The sequence below is a fragment of the Polypterus senegalus genome, chromosome 2 (assembly GCF_016835505.1).
Source record: "Polypterus senegalus isolate Bchr_013 chromosome 2, ASM1683550v1, whole genome shotgun sequence".
NCBI lineage: Eukaryota > Metazoa > Chordata > Cladistia > Polypteriformes > Polypteridae > Polypterus > Polypterus senegalus.
This window is the reverse complement of record NC_053155.1, coordinates 73566394-73588719: the sequence shown is the minus strand read 5'-3', so window position 1 is coordinate 73588719 and position 22326 is coordinate 73566394. Positions and strand designations below refer to the sequence as shown.

At 34.9% G+C, this 22326-nt stretch overlaps 1 protein-coding gene across 2 annotated transcripts in view; it reads left to right on the top strand.

Moving 5' to 3' along the window:
• The first annotated feature begins 1379 nt into the window (after positions 1–1379).
• cnot11 (CCR4-NOT transcription complex, subunit 11) overlaps positions 1380–22326 on the top strand; it is a 56287-nt gene continuing 35340 nt past the window's right edge. Inside the window, exons 1-4 of one of the 2 annotated variants that reach the window (XM_039743977.1) lie at positions 1380–1966; positions 7114–7278; positions 12395–12547; positions 20338–20427. In XM_039743977.1, the coding sequence (XP_039599911.1) occupies positions 1648–1966; positions 7114–7278; positions 12395–12547; positions 20338–20427 (727 nt within the window). In that variant the 5' untranslated portion in view covers positions 1380–1647. The remainder of the gene's footprint in view (positions 1967–7113; positions 7279–12394; positions 12548–20337; positions 20428–22326) is intronic. The other variant, XM_039743978.1, reaches the window with a different exon arrangement.

The window sequence follows — 22326 nt, the reverse complement described above, 5'->3', positions numbered from 1 at the left end:
AATATGCACTTTAATCATGTCTTAATTGTTTGATTTCTAATTTTAAAATGTGGAGCAGAAGGGTAATCAAGGAAAAATTGAGTCCCAAACATTATGGAGGGCACTGTATACATTGTAAGTGACTTGCTTGTGGTAATCAGTAGGTATTGACTCTTGTAGTTAAAGTTCCACTCAATACAGTATATAAAATATATCACTCACCAAGCAAATTACTAGGTACACTAATGTTGGGTAGGGCCTCCTTTTTCACTCAAAACAGACTAAAGCAGTTTCTACATATTTGTCAGCTGTACAGCTGCTGGGAATCTCCTGTTCTTCCACATTCCAAAGATGTTCAATGGATTCAGACCCTGTGACTGGGAAGGCCACTGAAGGACACTGAACTCATAGCCATGTTCATGAAACCAGTCTGATATAACTATTGCTTTGTGACATAGTGTATTTTTTTGCTGGGAGTAGCCATTAGAAGATGAATAAATCATGGCCATGAATGGATGTGAATAGTCAACAAAAATACTCCAATAAGCTTTGACATTCAAGTGATGTTTGATTGGTAGTAACATGTTCAAGGTGTGCTAAGAAATATTCATCACACCATTACACCACCACCTCCAGCCTGGACTGTTGACACAAGGTAGATTAAGCACATGGAATTATGCTATTGGCACCAAATTCTGACCCTACCATTTGTGTGCCTCAGCAGAAATCGAGATTCATAAGACCAAGCTATGTTTTTCCAGTCTTCAACTGTGCAGTTTTGGTGTGTGCCTACTGCAGTCTCAGTTTTCCGCTCTTGGCTGACTGGAGTGGAACCCAATGTGGTTTCTGCTACTGTAGCCCACCTCCTCAAGTTTCAATGTGTTGTGTATTTTGAGATGCTTTTCTACTCACCACAGTTGTAAATAGTGGTTATCTGAGTTACAGTAGTCTTGCAGTCAGCTTAAGCCAGTCCGGCCATTCTTGTCTGACCTGTCTCATCAACAATGTATTTCTATCCAAAGAATTGACACTCAATGGAGTTTTTAGCATAAAACAAAATTTTGAGTAAACTATAAAAACTGTTGTGTGTGAAAATCCTATGAGATCAGCAGTTACAGAAAATCTTAAACCAGTCCCTGTGCCACCAATGATTGGTCAAAGTCACTGAGATTACACTTTTTCTCCTATTCTAGTGTTTGATGTGAACATTAACTGAAGCTCCTGACCTGTATCTGTGTGATTTATGCATTGCGCTGCTGTCACACGATTGGCCAATTAGATAATTGCATGAATAAGTGGGTGTGCAAGTCTTTCTAATAATTTGGTCAGTGAGGTTATATAATGGCAACGTATTAGGCAATAGAGAACGACAATTCCCATGATTCATTAGTGCACGTGTCCACCATTTACTTCCTGTCGTAAAGTGCAACAGTGTAGAAATTGCGTTTTAAGCGTCTGGCGTCGCTACATCTGGCGGTTTTTTAAATTTTCAAACATTGTCTTTTGATTTGATCGAAGGAAAACTATAAAGACTCTGTATGACGGAGCGGAACATTTACAGGATAGGACAATGTTGTCTTAGCGAGACGGAGTGACTCCGTGGATTCCGTGAAAGATCCCAGCTCTTGTCTGTTTCGGAGGATACCCGAGCAAGGGAACTGGAGTATCATGTCGCTCGCCCCGAAGGAGCTTTCCAACCTGCTGGGGATTATTTCCGAGGATGCTTGTACCAACACATTTGAGAACTTATCTACAGCTTTCCACCACTGCTTCGGCAAGGCCGAACACTTTCGAGTGGGTTCGGTGTTAGTGATGTTACTTCAGCAGCCCGACCTTCTCCCGACGTCTCCACAGCGGCTCACAGCCCTTTACCTTCTCTGGGAGATGTATCGGACCGAACCGCTGGCTGCTAACCCATTCGCTGCCGTTTTTGCCCACCTGCTTAACCCAGCACCGGTTGGCGAGGAGCAGGAAAAGCCGTTATCAGGTAAAGGCCCGTCTTCTTAATAAAGGCCTGCCGCCTGGCATTCTGTCTGCTGCAAGCGCCGCGTCTGCACAGATTGTTATTATTTCAGTTCAAACAACTGAAATCAATAATCTGTGTTACAATTAAGTACAATTTAAATATAAAACTATGGTGTAATTGTTAAAAATGGATGAAAGACTTTCAATGTAAACTCCAAAAACACCTGCAAGAGTGAAGTATAATTTGTATTGGAAATTAAAGAAGAAACCCAAGTTATGGGCGATAGATGAATTGTTTTATGCGTGGATTAAAAGGAGAATTCCCTGTTCTGACCTTGTAAACCTTTCTGTATCCAGATGGACGTCGGTGTATTTAAACTGCCCAAACTGAAATGATCAAGTTTAGCAAAGTTAGCCGGTAGGAGGTGTATGAGAAGGAAGACAACATGGAAAGGGGAATTTCTGTGTTAAGATTTCCTTTTATTCGCCAGTATGTAATGTATAGGAATTTAACTTGGTAGCTTTGGAGCTGCTTATAACACAACTTCACAAATAAATAACGTAAGTTAAACAACTTGCTCACGTACATACATGTTTTCATACTGTAAATGGACACATTAATGAAATATATAAGAAACGCATTAATAAATGAGGAGCTACGGCTAAATTGCTGGTTTGTGAGGGCTTTTATCTAAGAAAGGTACTTTTTAGGTGTCTATTTTAGTTTTACTTGACCTAAAGCATTTACCATAGGGGAGTTTTTGGAGCTAGTGGTGACCTGGATGAGACTAATCAGTGGCTACAGATGAAAGAGCACATCCAATTATTTTCTCAGCAGACTTTACAATACGCTGTAATTTATTTGTGAAGTCGACCGTTGCTGAACCAAACCAGAAAACAACTGGGAAATGATGACTTGCCTGAACAAAATGCAACCAAAATCACAAATGATAAAACTCATGTATAATAATTCATCATTACCAATCTGTTGATATAATCTGATTTAATGTGACAAACATTAAACCTCAAAAGTGATGAATATGATGTATGTACTTTTTAGTACCCTTCTAAGAGAGCCACTGAGCAACTATGAACATTTTTGGTTTTTCTTCAGTTTATATCGGCTACCTATTGCCACTTCTTTGGATTAGAAACCAAAGTGCAGTAAATCCTTCCTGCATACAGATAGGTATAAATATCATGCTATGTAATTTCTTAATAGTCTTAACAGTTTGAAGCAGCATTGCTTTGCTTGAAGGGATTTTTTTTTTTTTTTGGCCCAGTATAATAACTTGTTTATGAGCCGATCTAGGCTGCCAAGGTCCATTCTCCTGGAACTTTATGTTGAATTGCTCCCTGCATTAGGAAAACAGAGTGCCCAAAGGTGGACGATACCTATTCATATCCAGGTTTAAACAATGTTTGGATTTTTGGCAACACCGGAGGGAACCTCTCTAATAGGTCACACCAAGATGCGCTGTATTGTTCAAAATGGCATTCAGTGGAGTTTTAATTCTCTCCTTTGCTACCATCCCCAGGAGACCCAGGTTGCATCTCATAACTGATACTGCCCTTTTAATTAGTTTGTTGTTTTGGGTGGCCTTTCTTAAAGTGATGTAACTGGAACAACCTTAGCATAGATAATTGCACTTGCCTCCTCAAAGTTGTACAGTAGAATATGTGAAGGATGCTGTTACCCACATTAAGGAATGCAGTCTCTTAAGAAAAAAAAGCTTGCTCTGCCATTATATATAGTTCCTATATGTTATTTCATATAGTTCCTAAATGTTATGAGACCATCCTCTCACTGATCTGGACCCTGTGTACTTGTAGGAGTGCACCATTTCTACATCAACTAAATGGTGACTGAACATAGAGGCTGTTTGGTGTAGCAAAAGTCAATAAACAAGTTCCTTGTTTTTTCTGATATGCAAACAATTCCTTCTGCACCAAGAAACAAAGTTCTGTACCTGATTCCTATACTGTCTCATAACCCTTACCAATACATTTCATAACTGCAGAATCATCTGAGAATATCTGCAAGTAATATGACCTAATTTTGTATTTGTCTATGATGTATAGTGTAAAGAGAAAAGGAGACAGGACGTAGTGCTCCAGTGTTGCTCACATCCCTGTCAGAGACACAGTCTTTGAGTCTCACGGGCTATGTTTTGGCGAACAGATAGTCCATTATCCAGAACACCATAGGCTCATCCGCCTGCATATCTTTGAGCTTACCACCTAACAGGGATGGCTGAATTTCCTTTAAGGCTCAGGAGAAATAAAAAAACCTAATCCTCATAATGCTGCCTGCTTTGTACATGTGAAAATAAGTCTAGTAGAGCATATAGATAATTGCATCCTCTGCTCTAGCCTTTGGATTGCAGTGCCGTGATAGCATGTGTGAGATCAATTAGCAAAGTATTTTTCTCCCAGAAACCACATTCTCCCGCCTTGTGCAATTAAATGCTTTGATATAAACCTGCTGTCTCTGGAGTGTGAGAAATGGTCATATTTGGAGTTTTTAAAAAAATTCAAACATCTGTCCTGTATAAGTACATTTTCTTTACTGTGGCAACATTTTATTTTTGAGTGTTTTAGAATTTCCAAGTTGAAACTTCAAAGTGGGATTGAAGACCTGCTTAAGATTTGTTTTTGCACATGATCTTCTCTCCTAAGCCTAGCCAGTGGTTTGAATTCTGATGTAGCTGCAGTACTTTGAATGCAAGCAGCAGATGCATTTTAGAGTAGCTTCCTTGTCTATTTATTACTTGAATGCATGTCATTTTAAGGTAAATGAGTGCATTTTATTTTCAGGTTCAATTGTAATTGGGAAGGCTGTTGAGTTAATACATAATCTTTGACTTTTTTCCAGCTCTTGACTCCTCAGTTTATGGTACCACCAACTCTGACTCCTCTAGTTGTAATTTAAGCCAATATACAGTACTGGTGAAAGTTACAGAGCATTTTATCACTGCCAATGTGAATCATCTGTCTGCTTTTTAGAACTCTAACCTGTTAAAATTTGGGATTAAAGGTTGTAGCAATTCCATTGTGGCAGTTTTTATTTTGTTTGTTAAAGTATTATATTAAACATTCAGTTACATTAAATAAAAGAAAAAACTTAAATTAAAAAAGAGATGTTATTTGTATTAAAGCCTAGAAGACAAAGTTTTCTTGAATTAGTATACGTAAATTGGAAATTTGAATGTATTACATTACTGTTCACAGTCATGGTCTAAATGTAACTACACAGTCCTGGTAATTGGTTGATTGTGTGGAAGTGTCATATTATAGTAGCTTCACCTGAATATTTTTTAAAGAATTCTTGCTTGACTAAATACAAAAAAAATTACAAAGGTTTCCATACATCACTGTAAAAAGCCTTTGTAATGGTGTTTCCCTTCAATTAGTAAAATACAGCAAAGTTGTACTTTAAACTGCATTGATCCAAACTGTGAACATTTTTTTTGTTTCTAGTCTTTCTCTGTGATATAAGGGTGCTGCTAGAATGGGTTTTGAGTAGTTAAACTTAAGTTTATTTTAATTCTTGAGTAGTTTTTCTGCATTGCACTTGTTGTTTCAATGATAAAGTTTGTGCGGGTTGGTGGCTTATTTGGCTACCCATGCATTTTGTAAACCTCCCCTGAACTATTGCAGTTTCCACTTTCTGTCATACTGGTTGTTTTACCTAGTTATATAGGGCAATAAGCAAAAATGTGATAGTGTGACAACTGCCACTAGATGTCTCAAATAAGTTTCAGTCAGATTACATATTCCGCAAAGCTTTTGCAATAACTATGTTCTGTATTGCCTTTAGGATGTTATGTGTAGCAACAAAAGATGTTCCAGCACAATATCTCAATTCTGCAAACTGAGGACTAGTGATGTGCCAGCCATTACTGCAAAACTAAACTTGCAGCCACAGTGTAATAGTCAGTTCATCATGCTATAGGTGCACTGTGACCAACAAAAAGTATATTGATAATACAAAAAAACACTTACTGTATACATGTGCATGTTGTTCATTAGTATTGTATTTCAGTCAGTACTCTGATAAGACATGCAGGGAAGACATTCATTCTGCCTTGAATACCTAATAATAAAATTGATCATAAAGTGTAGAGATACATATCTGAACTTAATACCCTGACATTAGACAGTGTTCTCCACTATCAGGCAAGCATTTTAGTCTGATGGGTCCTTACTAGGCTACTTTAGCATGAACGTTTTCAAGTGCATTTCAGGAATTTTTGATAGGTGTAGAAACAGTCTGATCTTTTATGTTTTTTTTTCTTAGAAGTATATTTGATAACTTAGTTAAGCAAGATATTTATCACATCATCTAAGCCCTACATTTAGTTTGCAGTTTTAAATTGAAATTATTTCTTTAAAAGTCATATCTGTTATTGGTTAGATAATAAAATATTTACAAATTATTGTTTACTTTAATAAATATTAAAAAATATTTTTAGTCTTTAAAAATATTTCATTCACTATGCCATATTAAGTACAATTGTATTGTTCTCCTGTTTGTTCTTGAAAATGTATCATTCTTTCAAATAAAAATGTTTTTTAGTGTCCTCCTTCACCATTCATGAAATATCAGTTCTCAAAAAGTAATGTGTGCATCCCTACCAAAACTTTAAAGAGTATGTGTTTATGAGAATGTCATAAATTATCTTGGAATTCACCATGACCGGTATACTGATATAATTGTGTTTTTTTTTTTTTACTTTTTGTATTGATTTTTAAGTATTTCAGTTAACCAAAAATGTTAAACAAGGCAGTCCATGCTGATCATATGTATGTGTGTATGCATGTGTGTGTATATGTATATATGTATATGTATATATGTGTGTAATATATATATATATATATATATATGTGTATGTATATATATCCTTTTTTTTTAAATATATATAAACCCTGTGCTAAAATCCTCCAAGCCAATAACCATCTCTATTTGTTATTGTAGTGGAATTGAATCCTCCCCAAGCCACATAATTAAATTAAATCTAGGAAACTTTCTGAGCTTAATTATTCCTGTATATATTTTTAATGTAAACAGTTTTAAAAGAAAAAAAAATGAAAGAAGTACTCAGAAGACCAACTTGAAGAGTCGCCTGTAATTTATTTATTGGTAATTTTGTTTTTTTTACTGGACAGGATTTCTTCCACCTATAACTTTGCCAGAAAAATTCTTTCTGTCTCAACTGATGTTGGCTCCACCTCGGGAACTTTTCAAGAAGACTCCACGGCAAATCTCATGCATGGATGTTGGAAATATGCCTCAGTCAGTTGATATAAGTGGACTCCAACTTGCATTAGCAGGTAGCTAAATTCAAAATAAAAGGAAATGTGTTTGTTTACCTCGTACAAATAAACTTTTTAAATGTCAATTTATTGAACACAGAGTACATTATACTTATATAAATAATAGTCTTTTGTAAATTGTATATTTATGTAGTTATTATGTTTTCTTGCTTTACAAGAATACTTTAATACCTTAGTTAAATATGTTTTGACATACACTTAAAGTTCAGATTATGATATCTTACGACATGGTACTACAAACAATTCCATACCTAATATACACTATATATAAAGGTATATGACGGTGTGTCTTGTACTTCATTATATGCAGAATATTATCTACAAAATATATAACATTCATGTCACCTGAATTCACTACAAAAAAAGAAAAAGAAGCAAAAGTGCAGTACCTGCTGATTCTTTCAGATTTTTGCAGAAGTAGCTTTATCTGTTTTAAATGTTGCCACATTTTTTTCCAGTGTGTCAAGGTCCCAAGCATAATAATCTGAAGGTTAATACTTATCAGGTACCTAGTAGGGGTAATAAAGTATTACAGTATAATTGGGATACAAGGAATGAAAGCTATCAGTTTGAGAATGTGAAAGATGAAGTGTACAAATTACTCGCTGTTTTTCCACGCTTTGGCAGTGTGATGACCAGATATAAGAATAATTATGCCTGCTCATTTTTATTGGTTTATATTTTATATCTTTGACAGAATACAAAGGAGTAAAAATGTATATATGGTCAGGGTAAATTAAGTATGCTACAGGGGCCTTGAGGAGGAGCTTGATGCCAGTCCTGATTGGTTCATGAAAGAAACTAATTGGTTTCACTTTTGTACATGGCTGGAAACATTTTATAAAAAACATAATGGGTAAAATTATCCTAATGGTCTCCTGCATGATTTAAAATGTCCAGAGGTAGATTGTTTTTTGTAGTGTGTCCTGCCGCTCAAAACATGAATGGTAGGTGTATTCAGTGTGAAGGAAAACTTATGTTTTAATATTTTATATACTTTGTTTATGTAAGTGTATATTCTATTCTATTTTATTATTTTTTTGCTAGCCACACCTTAAAATGGTGATCTGTTGATCATGTAATAGATCTATTTAGAGAAAAGAAACATAAATGGAGTCCTTGTAAAGTGATGTAAATGATTATATAAAGAGTTCACAGTAGTCGTCATTAGGTGGTGACAAGTAGAAAATATGAGCATCAATGAAAAAGGCTTCACTCATTAAGATTACTTTGCCTGAGAAACAATGCAAGGATGTAAAGGGGAAATAGTTTACCAAAGAAGGGAGAGGTATCTAAGTTGCCCTGTATGCTCATGACTTTGTTTCTTGGGCCTACACCCCACCTTTCTGCACCGAAGTTGGCATGTGCTCATTATTTACTTAACATTTTTTTTCTATTTGGGGGTTATGCATTTGTAAGTGCTGAAAACTCTTCTCCTTTGACATATTAATTACATATGCTTTATAACTTCTGAATGCCTTTTGCTTGTGTTTTTTTTTTTTTAATTGAATTCTTATATACAAAATCTTTCCATTTTCTTGGGAGATGTGTATGTAAAAAACTGTTTAACTAAAATGGTCTGTGATTGTGCATAGCTAGTGTGTTAAATGCTTTATTTTTCAGCAATCCTAATATTTTGAAGCTGTTGTTATAGCACTTAATTTGTATCTGTAGCAGTGTATTTCAAAATGTACATTCTGAAACAAGTGTGCCTCTTCAATCTGTCGAGTAACATTGTCACACTAGCAAAGTAGTCATGCAGTGCTAACAAGATTAATAATATCATTTACTCTAATGAAAGTTGTTCATTTGGTCCATCCTTTTTTGATTTCCTTTTGGGGGAAAAAAGGTCCCCAGAACTGCATGTTTGATGATTACTAGACAACTTTTCTATCTGCAAGATAGTCCATACCATCACCAGTCAAAATGGTATCATTGGGCATATAAAGGTTTTCTAATGGCAATGGCAACATTGGCATTCGGTCACAGTGGCCATTTTAGCTTTTCCAAAGTGTGCAGCTGTCCACTGCTACTCTCTCTTTCTGTATACATGTCACTCTTTTTGTTCTTTCTTATCAGTGCCTTCTGGTTTAACAAATTTTAAGTTAAGTAGCTTACATTTCAGAAACATTTATCTGTAACTATGCCACTGTATGATACAGTATAGAAAAGAGAAGTGATGGAGAAACTGGAAGTAATTTCTATAATGGTAGAATGTCATAAAATTGGGTATATTATTTGCATTTTGAAGATGGGGTGATTTATGCTGAATCAGTCTCATTTTAAATGTGGAAAATGTTTTGCAGTTTTGTTTTAGCTTCTCAGAAAAACTTTTTTTTTTTTTAAATTATAAATTATTATATTATAATATTATATAATATTATTATAATTATAAGTTCAATTTGCAATGCAGTTGTTTATGGCAGCAGACAATTTCAAAAACATAACTGCACAAATTCCAAATTGATATTTTTAATTATCTGGAAATTAAAATATTTAGATTACAAAAGTGGCAATTCTAATTAAGGAGTCTATTTATTATAGCACTTAACTGATATGTTTTAAGTTAATTATTTATTTTAAATATTTATTCATTAGATCACCTTAAAACCTACCTTCTCTTTTGAACTTTATATCTGCAGTGCAGTGTGTTTATTTTATATTCTTACTGACTCTCTTTTGTGTAATGTATCAGCTCTTACTTTACATTTCACCTTTTTCATGCTTCTCCCAGTATTTATTTTCTACGCTGTTATCATGGATGTAAATTGTCCTCTATTTGACTTTACTTTTTTGCTTAAGTACATTATGATAATATGTTCTGTGAAAGATAGAGTACAGCTTGTGTGGTCAAAGATATTGAAATGGCAAACGATCAGTTTGACAGGCACAAAGTAGTCTTTCTCTTGAAAGTATTATCATTTAATTGGCTTTAAATGTGATTGTACTAGAACACCATTATTCACATCATATTTGTGTCCGGTTAGTGACATACTGCAGACTAGCATATCACATTTTCCAAGCTTCATTCAGTTGGTGCAGACAGGTGTGGGAAAGTTTTAGTTAGTGAATAACTTCTTAAGTCATACAGTGAAAGTAATTTGATTACATTTCTTCTTTGGCTGCATATAGAATAGCCACATCATACAGGTATATCCTGCTTAATGAGACTGTCAAGAAATTCTAGCCAGTTTCTTCCCTCATCTGTTGGAATGTGCATTCTTCACTGACAAATTAACTGAGCACTATGCTGTTTTTTTGTTTTTCAATGTGTCACTAGTTTAGCCAGGAAAAATGCAAAGTGGTTTAAAAGTAGGCTCCATGTTTAAAGAGCTTTTTCAGGTCTTAAAGGTACTGCTGGAGGAGGATTTACAGCAATTTGAACAGATGGAGTAAATGTAACTCTGCTTATATATATTAAAATTAGATCAGCATCTTTTACACCTGTAAAAAGTGATTAGTTATTTTTAGAACAGTGACAATCAAATCAGTGATTAATTATATTTAAAATACGGTATACTTTTTTTATTGTTCATTCTTCTTGCTCAAGAGTATTGGCATTGTTGATAAGTGTATTGGACGTCACTTATAATTGATTTTTATACTTATCAAAGGAGGAAAACTTCAACAGGTAATTCAAAATAAATTTTTAAATGAGTAGTCACATACTGTGCCAGTGATTGGTACTTGAGCTTCAAAGCTTCAGAATGCTGGGTTTAGATCCTGGCCTGAGCACCACCTGCACTGGAATTTGCAGATTCTCCCCTTGAATGCATGAGGTTTTCTCCAGACACTCCAGTTTTCCTTTCACATCTGAAAGAAGATCATGATATAATAAATGTGAACTCTAAATGGGCCTGAGAGAGAGAGAAAATATGCACCTACCTAATGGCGATCTGGTGCGCACATCCAGGGTTTATCCTTAAAGTGCATAATACTGCTAGGATAGTCTCTCTAAAACAAGTTATGTATAGTTAGAATAAGTAATTCATGTTTTAGAGAAGAAACAAATCTGTAAAAAAAAAAAATTATCATCTTTGGCACAAATAACATCACAGAATCTATATCTGTAATGCTTAATATGGTTATAGAAACACTGGTGTAATTTGTGACAATTTCTTTATCTGTGCATATATTTTAGAGAACCTCGGTGCTTTTAGGTATCTGCTCATGGGTGTTCTGGCAATTAGTTTTCCTCCAGGTTTAAGTAAAGAAGATAAGATGACCAATTGTGCTTCAGTCATTGGTGGAAATAAAACTAATATAGATGATTATGGCAGTATGTGTAGTTCTTAACATAAGAGCCAAATAATTCCTAGGTTAATTTTCAGCTTTGTTTAAATAATCAGATGAGCAAACAATGCTGGAAAAAAAATAACCTGATTATTTCTTTTCTGATTTATTTTCAGAAGGTTTGAAACTTTCGAACAGGCAAGGCCTTTGTTGATGTATTACTTTAGAAAAGGAACAATCAGACATCGGAAAGGACGAAAACTGCAAACCTGTTAGTTGTATTTTAATTGATATTGACTTGAATCATTTCATTTTATTTACCTAGTGTAGAAATTGACTAATTTTTAGGCAGTCAAAAAGCAGAAGAGAAATGCTAAAAAGATAACATTTGCAAGCTAAGAGTTTATTAATTGTCTGCTGTCATAATCTATAAGGGCCCACCTGCTAATTTCAGTTGTAGAGGTAATGCTGATTTTTGAGATTACATTAGTTAATTTATCAGATGTGTTTATAGTCGGTACCCAAGGGTAATGTACAATTATTTCTACAGTTGGAGCTCATTGACTGAGTTGGTATGGTCTGAACCAGCATTCTTAAGGTTTACTATGTTTTGATTTTTGCCTGCACACTAACACTAGTATACACTGAAAAGGCGTAGTGCTGCTAAAAAGCAAGGGGAATTATTTTAAATTAAAATCTGCATGTAAAAGTGTCTTTTATACTGTCTTTTTGTTGTGGTGAATATAAAAATGATGAAATTGGCTTAAAATGTTTTTCTTAATTATCATCTTTAATGTAAGTGGAAATATTTCCATTTGCAATTATATTTTTGTAAAGTAGTACCATGTGAAGTTAATTACTATTATGTTTTTTTTTTTAGAACGACAGTCGGAACTGCCAACTCAGAGTAAAGCCAGCTTTCCCAGCATCCTCAATGATCCAGATCCAGATTCATCTAACTCGGGATTTGACAGCTCTGTGGCCAATCAGATTACAGAAGCCTTAGTCAGTGGGCCTCGACCCCCAATTGAAAGTAAGTATGCCTCACATAACCTTGTAGAATATGTGATTTTCTTCGTAAAATTTTAGTTCCACAGAGTAGAGTTTTCTTCTATGGCTTTCTCTCACATCATTAAATAGATTATATGCCTAACAATACCTAATTTTTCCAAAGCTTCTTGGCAAAAATGTAGTTCCAGTGTCAACTTGAGAATATTTTTTGTGCAGTGTCCTTCATGTGGTTTTGTACTGTACTTGCATGCTTTGTAAAAAAAAAAAAAAAAATTCCACTTTAAACTGTTGACTTTATCAGTCTCATAAAGATGTGTTAAAAATCTAGTATGTGTTTTATTTAGTATAACTTTAAGGCATTTTGGCGTGCAGTTTTATAGTTTATTGTCTGCTGCAATGTTCTCCCAATATTAGTATTCTGAGCAGTGCTCTTTCAGTTTCAATTTAGAGTACAGGCAATGCTTCTTAGCGTATCCGTGAGTACTAATACACTAATTGTGTGTGATGTAGCCGGTCAGCGGCTTGAAAAGAATGGCCAGAGTTTAAATAAATAATCGCCATAATCGTGGCTTAAAGAGGGGGCGTGGTTGTGTTGCCGGTGCAGTTCACAGTTGTGTTATGGGCATGTGCATTTCCATACTGAAGTGCACAGGTGTGGGATCACCCGTGTCCGTAATTGATGCTGGGAGCTGCTAATTGCCGCACCTGTGCCATGTCACCAATTTAAATAATAAAAGCGCGATTGCGGAGGGGAAGATCAAAGAAAAGAGCAGAGGTTAGAAGAGTGAGAGAAGAAGGCAGTAGTCGCAGGAGCGAGTGAGCGAGAGCAGGCATACTCACTGCAGTAATAGCAGGCAGCTGGGAAGTGAGCCCCAGCGAGGCGTTTGGCCGGCACTCGGGAATGGATGGATTGGATCACTCCTGAGTTTTTCAGAGGAGCAGAAGTGACCAGGATCAATGGCAGCTTGCCGTGAAAAGGCAACAGGAATCGTGAAGTGTACAGGTTGTTGCATTTGAAGCTCTGTGGGTCACCAGTGTGCATACGTGAACTGCCAGTACAATCAGATTAGAAACTGTCTTCAGGAGGCAAATAAGTGTACAGTATTGTAGATTACTATCCACAGAATACATCATGAGCGCAAATACTGAGGCCACACTGCAAGATGCAGTTCCACAAAAATTGGATGGCCAGATTATACTTTGCGAAAAAGTACGTAAGAGAGCCTACAGAATTCTGGAAAAAAGGTCTTGTGGACAGACGAGATAAAGATGAGCCTGTATTAGAGTGGTGGCAAGAGCAAAGTGTGGAGGCAAAAGCCCAAGATTCAAAGCATACCACCTCATCTGTTAAATATGGTTGAGGTGTTAACGGCTGCCACAGATACTGGCACACTTACCTTCATTGATGATGGAACTGCTGACGGAAGTTGCACAATGAATTCTGAGGTGTATGCAGTTGAAATTTACATTCACTTTGGGTGAGTTCTTTAAAACTCGCTTTATAACTCCTCCATAAATTTTATACAAGCAAACTATAAATTTGGTTATCGTTTAAGACTGCTACTTTTGTGCTGGGCAAAAGTAATTTTTCCAACAATGTTCACAGACAGATTAATTCACTTTTTATTGACTAATCACATTTCCAGTGGGTCACCTACCATTAATGAAATTGGGGGAGACCATATATAAAAAAGTGTTGTAATTTCTACAAGGTGTGACTGAAATTTATGCAAATAACCTTAAATTAAAGTCTGCAATATGCACTTTAATCATGTCGGAATTGTTTGATTTGTAATTTTAAAACTATCAATCAGAGGGGTAAATTGAGAAAAAAATGTGTTTTTGTCCCAAACATTATGGAGAATATTGTGTATTTGTTACAACAGCAGCAATAGTTCGATTTCAGACTTGTCTTTTGCATTTGACTTTCACTGTGTTTAAGGGCATGATCATTTCTATCACTAGTCATCAACAAGTTTGTCTGCCCTTATAATACCTGATGCCGTTCTTTACATAGCGTGCCCAAGTGTTCAATATACCAACAAAGCTGTCCGTGTGCAACGTGGACAGCCTGCATCAGTTTTGCCTGAGGAAGGGAAAACATGCAAGATCTTTCATTATGGACAGATCGTGATCTGTTAGTGAACCAGACCAACAGACCTGCTGATGTATGAATATACAAATACAAGAATAAATTGGTTTTTTTGCACGTGTACGCATCTGCCATCAAACACGTGTGATTCAATTTTATGAATGTATGTAATTCAAAACATGCTCTAGAGTTGCAATTGGGCTGTACTCGTATCATTCTTAAAGGCACCTCCTTTATGGCCAAGTAACATGTAGCATCGGTTTTTCCATTTTCACAAAGAAAGACAGCCATTTATTCTTGCATTTGCATTCATTATCAGTCTACAATGTCTGAAAACTTTGTGAGTGAGCCGATGTCCACTGTGGCTAGATTGCTCCATCCTCCATGTCTAACTTCACAGGTTCTCCCTTCTGCACATAAAATATATGCTAGCTGTGTAATTTTTTTAATATAGTACATAAAACAGTTGAAATCAAATTGCATGTGTGTTTATAGTTTTTTTTTTTACCTAATTGTAATAACTAAAGTGTCAACAGTTTTCATTGTTGATGTGTTCTTTTCATATTGCATAGTAAAACAATGCGAGTGATTTATAAATGTGAATTTTCACATTGATTATTTTATAGTTGATTGCTGTAGACAGACTGCAGTTCATTTCTGGGAATCAACATTCATTAATGTGAGTAACAGCAGCAGAAGGGGCTTTGTCTAGGTAAAAAAGTATATGCATATATGATCAAGTGTGAGCTGGAGGAGAAAGACAGTGGTTTATACTTGGGTACCAACATTCAATGGTGCTGCTTGTGGCAGTAATAGCAGGTCTTTGTGATTGATGATTCCCCCCAGATACATTTTCTGAATAGATTTTTAGAGTTGTAGCAGCACAGGCATTTGAAGTGAAGCAAATTGGGAAAAGTCAAGGGAAAACAGGAGCATGATGTGCATGCCGATGAAATAATTAATTTGAAATTTAAAAACTTGACTCAACTCAAATGTTGTGGACCAGGTGCTTCTAGTGATAACTAGTACATCTTCACTCTCAGCTGTGGAACTCTGTAGCTCTTTGAAAGTGATGCCTCTTTCTGACTTCCCTTTGAAGCCTCCTTCTTGATTGCACACATATATATATATATATATATATATATATATATATATATATATATATATATATATATATATATATATATATATATATATATATATATATATATTTTTTTTTTCTGCCAACATTTTGGTTGGTTTGCTACATCTTTTACTTCATGATAATTGAGTTAACAGTGCCCTCTGGGACTTCTATACCCCAGATATTGTTTTGAATTATTTTATTTCTAACTTGTATGCAGTGCTCTTAGTCTTAATTTTTACAGCTGTCCTTAAGGTTCAAAACTTTAATAATGATCATTTAATGGTGGGGAATTTATCCATAAAATGTGTCAGTTTATTGATTCACTGGTGAATGCCAATTGTAAGGCAGTTGCACCTTTCCAGGGCAATTGTTCTTCAATTGTTTAAACTTGAAACTTTAGGCAAACAGCATATTTCCTCTAAGTTTTTTTTGTCTGCTTCCATAAAATCTTACAATCAGAGAATTGGTTAAAGAATCTGAATATAAGGCCACAGTATGTGAGACATTTTGGAACACCTGGTCCAGTTTGTTTCAAACACTGAGGGTCATTGCCTCCTTAGAGCAGTACTTAGATAAATGTACAAATGTACTACAAGACATTATTCAGTACAGTGCATTTCTAAGTGGGGTTAGCATGTTTTTAAAGATGGATAAATGTGTGTTTCTGGGTGCAATTTGTATTCACTTAATCTTTTCCAAATGAGTAGAGAATGTTAAAGCATTCCTCACCAGGTGTGCTAAAATTAATTTTGTAGTGAAATGTTTTCAGTTAAGCTATTGACGAAGGCTCAGTGGGACTAAACACAGTTACATTTTTGGGTGCGTTATCAGCCTACACAAACTGTATATATTTTGACAACCAGTATTCATAATACTGCTTGTCTTCAGGTACGTGTAGTACTGTTACTTCAAGCTAAGTGTTCTGTAAGACATCCTGTTGTGAAGATATTTCACATGCATCTTTTAGGCCCATTCCATACAGTGACATTTAGAAAAATTAAAATGCTCTGAAATGAGTCTTTATTCCTCTTAGTTGAATCTTAGGGGCTCTTTATTACTTAGGAATTTTGTATTTGAATTGTGAGGTATGTGTAACATGCATGTTCTTTCCGTGTTACTGCGGGTTGTCTGTCCTCACCATAAAGCTGTTTGATTCTCAACTAGATGTGGTAGTCTTACAGTTTAGGCAGTTCATTGCCAGTATATCTTTTTGGGCAGCAGGTGCCTATGCAAGAGTCTCAGTTTATGTAACATTTAAATACGTATTGCTGTATTTTGTGAGATGTTGATGCTAGAGGGCACCAAAATAATATGAAGCCAATTGAGATTGACCAGGTACCAAAATGTGTTGATGTAAGAATAGTGTGTAAAGTAAGGTAGTAGGTAGTACTTGCACGTACATGTACACACTTTCTTCTCAGATCAAATACTATCGAAGCAAAGTTCTTCTGAATATACTAGAAATCGTCCATGCTTGCTCGCACACACACACATTATGCAGACAATTATCATGAATAACATAATTACAAACAATGAATTTACCTTCCACAAAATCACAGTGGTAAGGCTATTCAACTCTTCCTGGTCAGCAATGCAGGAGCACCCAGCTTTTGTTGCAGTAACTGGCAAATGAGCAAGCAAAGTGGTGCTCGTGTTTTTGTCTTAACTGATCAGCAACATCTGCCTTCAGAAACACTGAATTCTGTACTGTTAACTCACAGTTCTGCTGTGGTGGTATAGGTATGATTTACTACTCTTGTAGTATCTTATTGTTGCTGTGCCCACACCAAGTTAATAAAATAACATAGTTTTTTTAAAATAGCTCTAGAAGTTACATGTGACCATTTTCTTTAGCAATCCACTTAGTTTGTCAGTAGGCATGGATTTAGGACCAATACCTCATCTTAAAAAGTAATTAATTGTGCTTCCATATGGGCTGCATTTTTACTATTGAATTTTTGGTAGTTTTTGTACATTATCATGGAGGCCATCCATAAATTGGGTAGCCAGACAAATTATTAATTATCACCTCTCTGTTGTTTGCTTTTATATACTGTTACCTTGGTAGAATATCAGTAAAAATTTAGTGTTATGTTTCTGCACCAGGTTTAAATCAAAATTTTTGGAAGCAGTTAAGTATTCGTCAATGCAAACCTTTGCTACCTCAACTAATAACTTGAAGGGTGGGTGCTATTAGAAGAGAAACCTTAAGCAAAGATGTCCATAGATTCAATGCAGTCAACAGACAGGAAAAACCAGGGTGTGTATTTTGAATTAGGGAAAATTGAACATCCTGAGTAAGCCCAAAAGTGATCTAAAGAATAAAATTAAAACCATTAAATGCCATGTAGCACAAGAGGTTTATGTCCATATCATCCAGGATATGAATGCTCTTGTGATACAGAGAAGGGAAAGAACTCAGAAATTAATGAGCAGATGTACCATGGTAGTAACCTTTTAGAGTATACATTTCAGTAATAATATGGCATGTGAAAAGGTACTGTCATAACACAGTTGCAAATCTACCAAAGTTGAGTTTGTAGTGATTCACGATTTGTGCACTAGGTGTCAGTATTTATGCAGCCGTGGATGAAGATTACAAACTCTTCTAGTGTTGTATGAGTCACATGACCCAATCAATATGTTTATTCATTGGTATTAACTTAATGATGCATGCACTGCAACAAACCTTGTCAGGCTATATAATATACCAGTTCTTAATATTTTGTCTATGCATTTATTTATTAGTCACATTTAACATGTTTTGTATAGTGTAACAGCTTCAGATGTTTTAGCTATGTACCTCATTTTTAGAAAACAAAAGATAGTATACTAATTGTGTTAAACTAGTATAATTGTGATAGTAAAAATATTAACCAGTTATCTTGTTTTGTGGTGTATCATGAAGTGCTTGGCCAACAAAATGTGTGTTTATAAGATACTGTTATTCATTCCACAAGCATGCATTTTTACCAATTTAAGAGCTTTACACATTTTGAGTACAAAGCAAATTCTTTACTGACAATCAGTCCTCCCAAATCTTCAGTCTTCTTCCCCAGATTATTTTTTTATAGTACAATACAAAAGTAATTTGATATACAAAATTCCCAGAATGCTCATTCTGTTTGCTAAAACCTTTTATTTCAAATGGCGCAATTACATCTATATACAGTATATTACATGTAGCAGTATATAATATACAAATTAATTATAATGCCCCACTTTGTCAGGAGAGTAGTGGCTGTTTGGTTTTTGAAAGAAAACTGAGTCAGATAATATTTCTGGGCACCTGCTGGAGTAAAACTCTCATTCCTAATTTCAAATGAAAAACATTATCCTGTTAACTTCCTTATCAGATGTTGAGTATTGCATGTAATGTCCTTTTTAACTTATATTTTTCAATATGGAATTAACCTTCTCCATCATCCCTGATTGAATTAAGATCAAGACCAAAAATGGCCTCATTATGATTCTTACCTTACTCCAAAATGTTATAAAATTAAAAGTGATCTGACAAAAGTAGTAGTATCTGCTTTGTATATTTTGACAATTTCACATGGTATCAATAATGTATAGAGCAGTCATTGGCATAATGCTTCTATTCTGATCAGATATCATAAACACAAAAATAACAATGCATGCTCCAGTTTTAAACCTTCAGGATGATTCTGTACTAAATGGGTGTCAAAATAATAGAGAAAGTATGAGGATTGATTGTGTTTTAGGCAGAGTAATTATACAATACAGTGGAGCTTAGAACAGCATAGTTCATCAGACATTTAACTCTGATGGGTATATATACTGTACATCAAGCAAAACTTATGTATGTTGTCATTGTTCCTTTTGCCCTTTTTCCTCGGCAGGTATTTTTTTTTAAATTAGCAAGTACAGGTTAAGTATCTATAATTTGAAGTTCCAAAATCGGAAAATCTTTGTACGCCAACATGACATCTCCTATGTTTCCACTATTTTATTTATTTACTTATATATTTATATTTTTGAGTGGATGTGAACATCATGTGCACATTCCAAATGGATTTATTCATTCAGAGTAGTTGGTGGGCCTGTTTATCCCGCAAAGCACAATGAAACTAGGAGACACAATTGCTGGATGTTTTTTATGGTCCCCTGTGTAAAAGCAAGTGCTATGACCCACTATTACTTTTTTTTTTTTTTTTTTTTTTTTTTAAAGCATTGCGCAACTTTTCCAGTCTTTTGTTGCTCCTGTCAACTTTTTTGAAACATGTTGCTGCCATCAAAATGCTATTTTCAGTTAAGTATGGGTTTAAGTGATTTTGTAAATCATCACATTCTGTTTTTATTTACATTTTACACGGCATTCATACTCTTTTTGTAAATGGGATTGTACTTCAGGTCCCAGGCATTTCGGATTAGGGTCACTTAACCTGTATAACAAAGCTTAGTTTACTCTTTGCCTTCTTATTGAACTGTAGAAGCAATCTGAACTGTAGAGGTAGTTTGTAGAAGCATAGACTTTGAAAGTTTTGTTTGTGTTTTTTCACCCCTGCTTGTTTTAAAATTACTGAAGAGAAGATACTTAGAACAGCCTTTACTAAATCGAAACCTTTTTGAGTTTTTACAGCCTTCAAATACATTAATTGGCATTCACAAGCAAGTCCAGTTTCCTTGAGTTACACTTTTTCCAGTTTTTCCAACTTGGCAGGCATGAAAAGTTATTAAAAGCAAATATTTGGTTTGTTTTTAGTGGTTAATGTGTGCCTGCATGCTGAACATTTTTGTTTGTTGTGGGAATTTATTAATTTCAAACAGCCTATAATTGTTTTCTTTGCATTGGGATGTGAAAGTTTTTCAAATAAATTGGGTTAGATTGTATAGGCTAATCATCTTACACACTGCACATGATAGAAAGTTGGTTGTGTGATTAAACAATAAGTGCTTCATAAATTTGAGAGAAATGTTTTATCTTATGTAGCCTGTTAGTCCTAGAATGATACCCAAATCACTAGTATCAAAGATATTTATGTTGAGCTGTTAAAGTAATATTTTTTTAAAGTTGAATGTTTATTATTTTAATAAGACTTTGATATACTGAGACAATAATTTGTAGTTAGTCATTGTAGTTAGAGAGTTTGAATTGTAAAACGAATTTAGACTTTTAAATACCACTTCTAGTTTACTGTGTGAAATTTAACAAGTAACCTGCTATGAGGAAATTGGCAATCTGTTGTAATAAATACAGAATACAAGTAAAACTCAAGAGTTCAGAAACCTCACAATATGAAGAAGAAAAGGATGATTCAGCTCCTGATTGATAACTGCTGCCCACAACATGCCTCCACATTTAGATAATGTTTGCGTTGAATTCCTCCCACCCAATTGCACAGCAGTGCTTTAGCCATTGGATTTGGGCATCATTCACACCCTGAAAGTGTTTTATCGCAAGGAAATGCTGAGAAAAATTCTCGTCAGCATAACTTTTAGGCAGGAGGAGATTTAAACTTAACGCGACAGAAGCTATTGAAATGATTGCAAATGCCTGAGCGCAAGTTAAAGAAAGCACTATAATAACAAATACAGAATCTCATTAAAACGAAATTTACGTTACAACGAAATATTTTTTAGGTCCTTGGGAGTTCGGTGTAGCGGAATTTTACCTGTAGTTTAATGCCCATCCGCCATGGTGTTTTGTCAGAAAACTAATGATGATCACAGTAAACAAATCATGGAAAAATCTAAATATCTTATGACATTTTTTTTTATGAATTTTGCATGCCACAAAGTTGTAGTTAGTGCTGGTGGACCCACACATAAACCTCTCAGTTTTGTCAGTTCAATGGTAAGGCAAAGTATAAAAGAAAAACTTGCCAAGAATTTTAATTCAGTCACTTATGACAGCAATTCTGGTGAAGATCCACTTTTCCTGCAAGAAAAAAAGATGACTATAAACGCAATATTTTTTCTCTTTGGTAAAAATAAGTATGGTGCAGAAGGGTCCACAGCTCAGAATCATTTGAAGCTTTTCACAATGGAACTGTGCATTCTGATAGATGAACTGCACAATGTAGTTCCCAAAACAATGTAGATTGGCACACCATAATCTATGTGCTAATGTAATCTTTAATGCTCTCTTGAATAGATGTTCTCTTCTGTTGGCATAGCTAACAGATTGAGAAGCAGACTTTTCCACATGTTGGTTGACAGGGTCATTTTTGTAGCTAAAAGTATTTGATCTAATGTTACCAGTTTACTAGTGTTTGTGTGTGGGTGTGTTATAAGTGAGAATTATACGTTGGCTTTTACAGTGTTCTATATATGTTAACATTCAACAAATTTGAATAGGTATTTAGTATATTTGATATTATAATGCATTTCTTCTCTGCATTACTTTTGTCAAATAGGAAAATGCATATTCTGACTTTAATTGCAGTGGAAAAGAAGTTTCCTTAGTTTGATCATCAAAGTTCAGCTTTCTGTGTCCTTAAACAAAATGTAAATGTGTTCAGACACTAGATTTCTTTTGATGACTTTTGTACAGCATGGTTCAGCAATATATTGAATCAGGTTTCATGTCCCCAAATCCTGGTGAAGATTATTCAAGGGA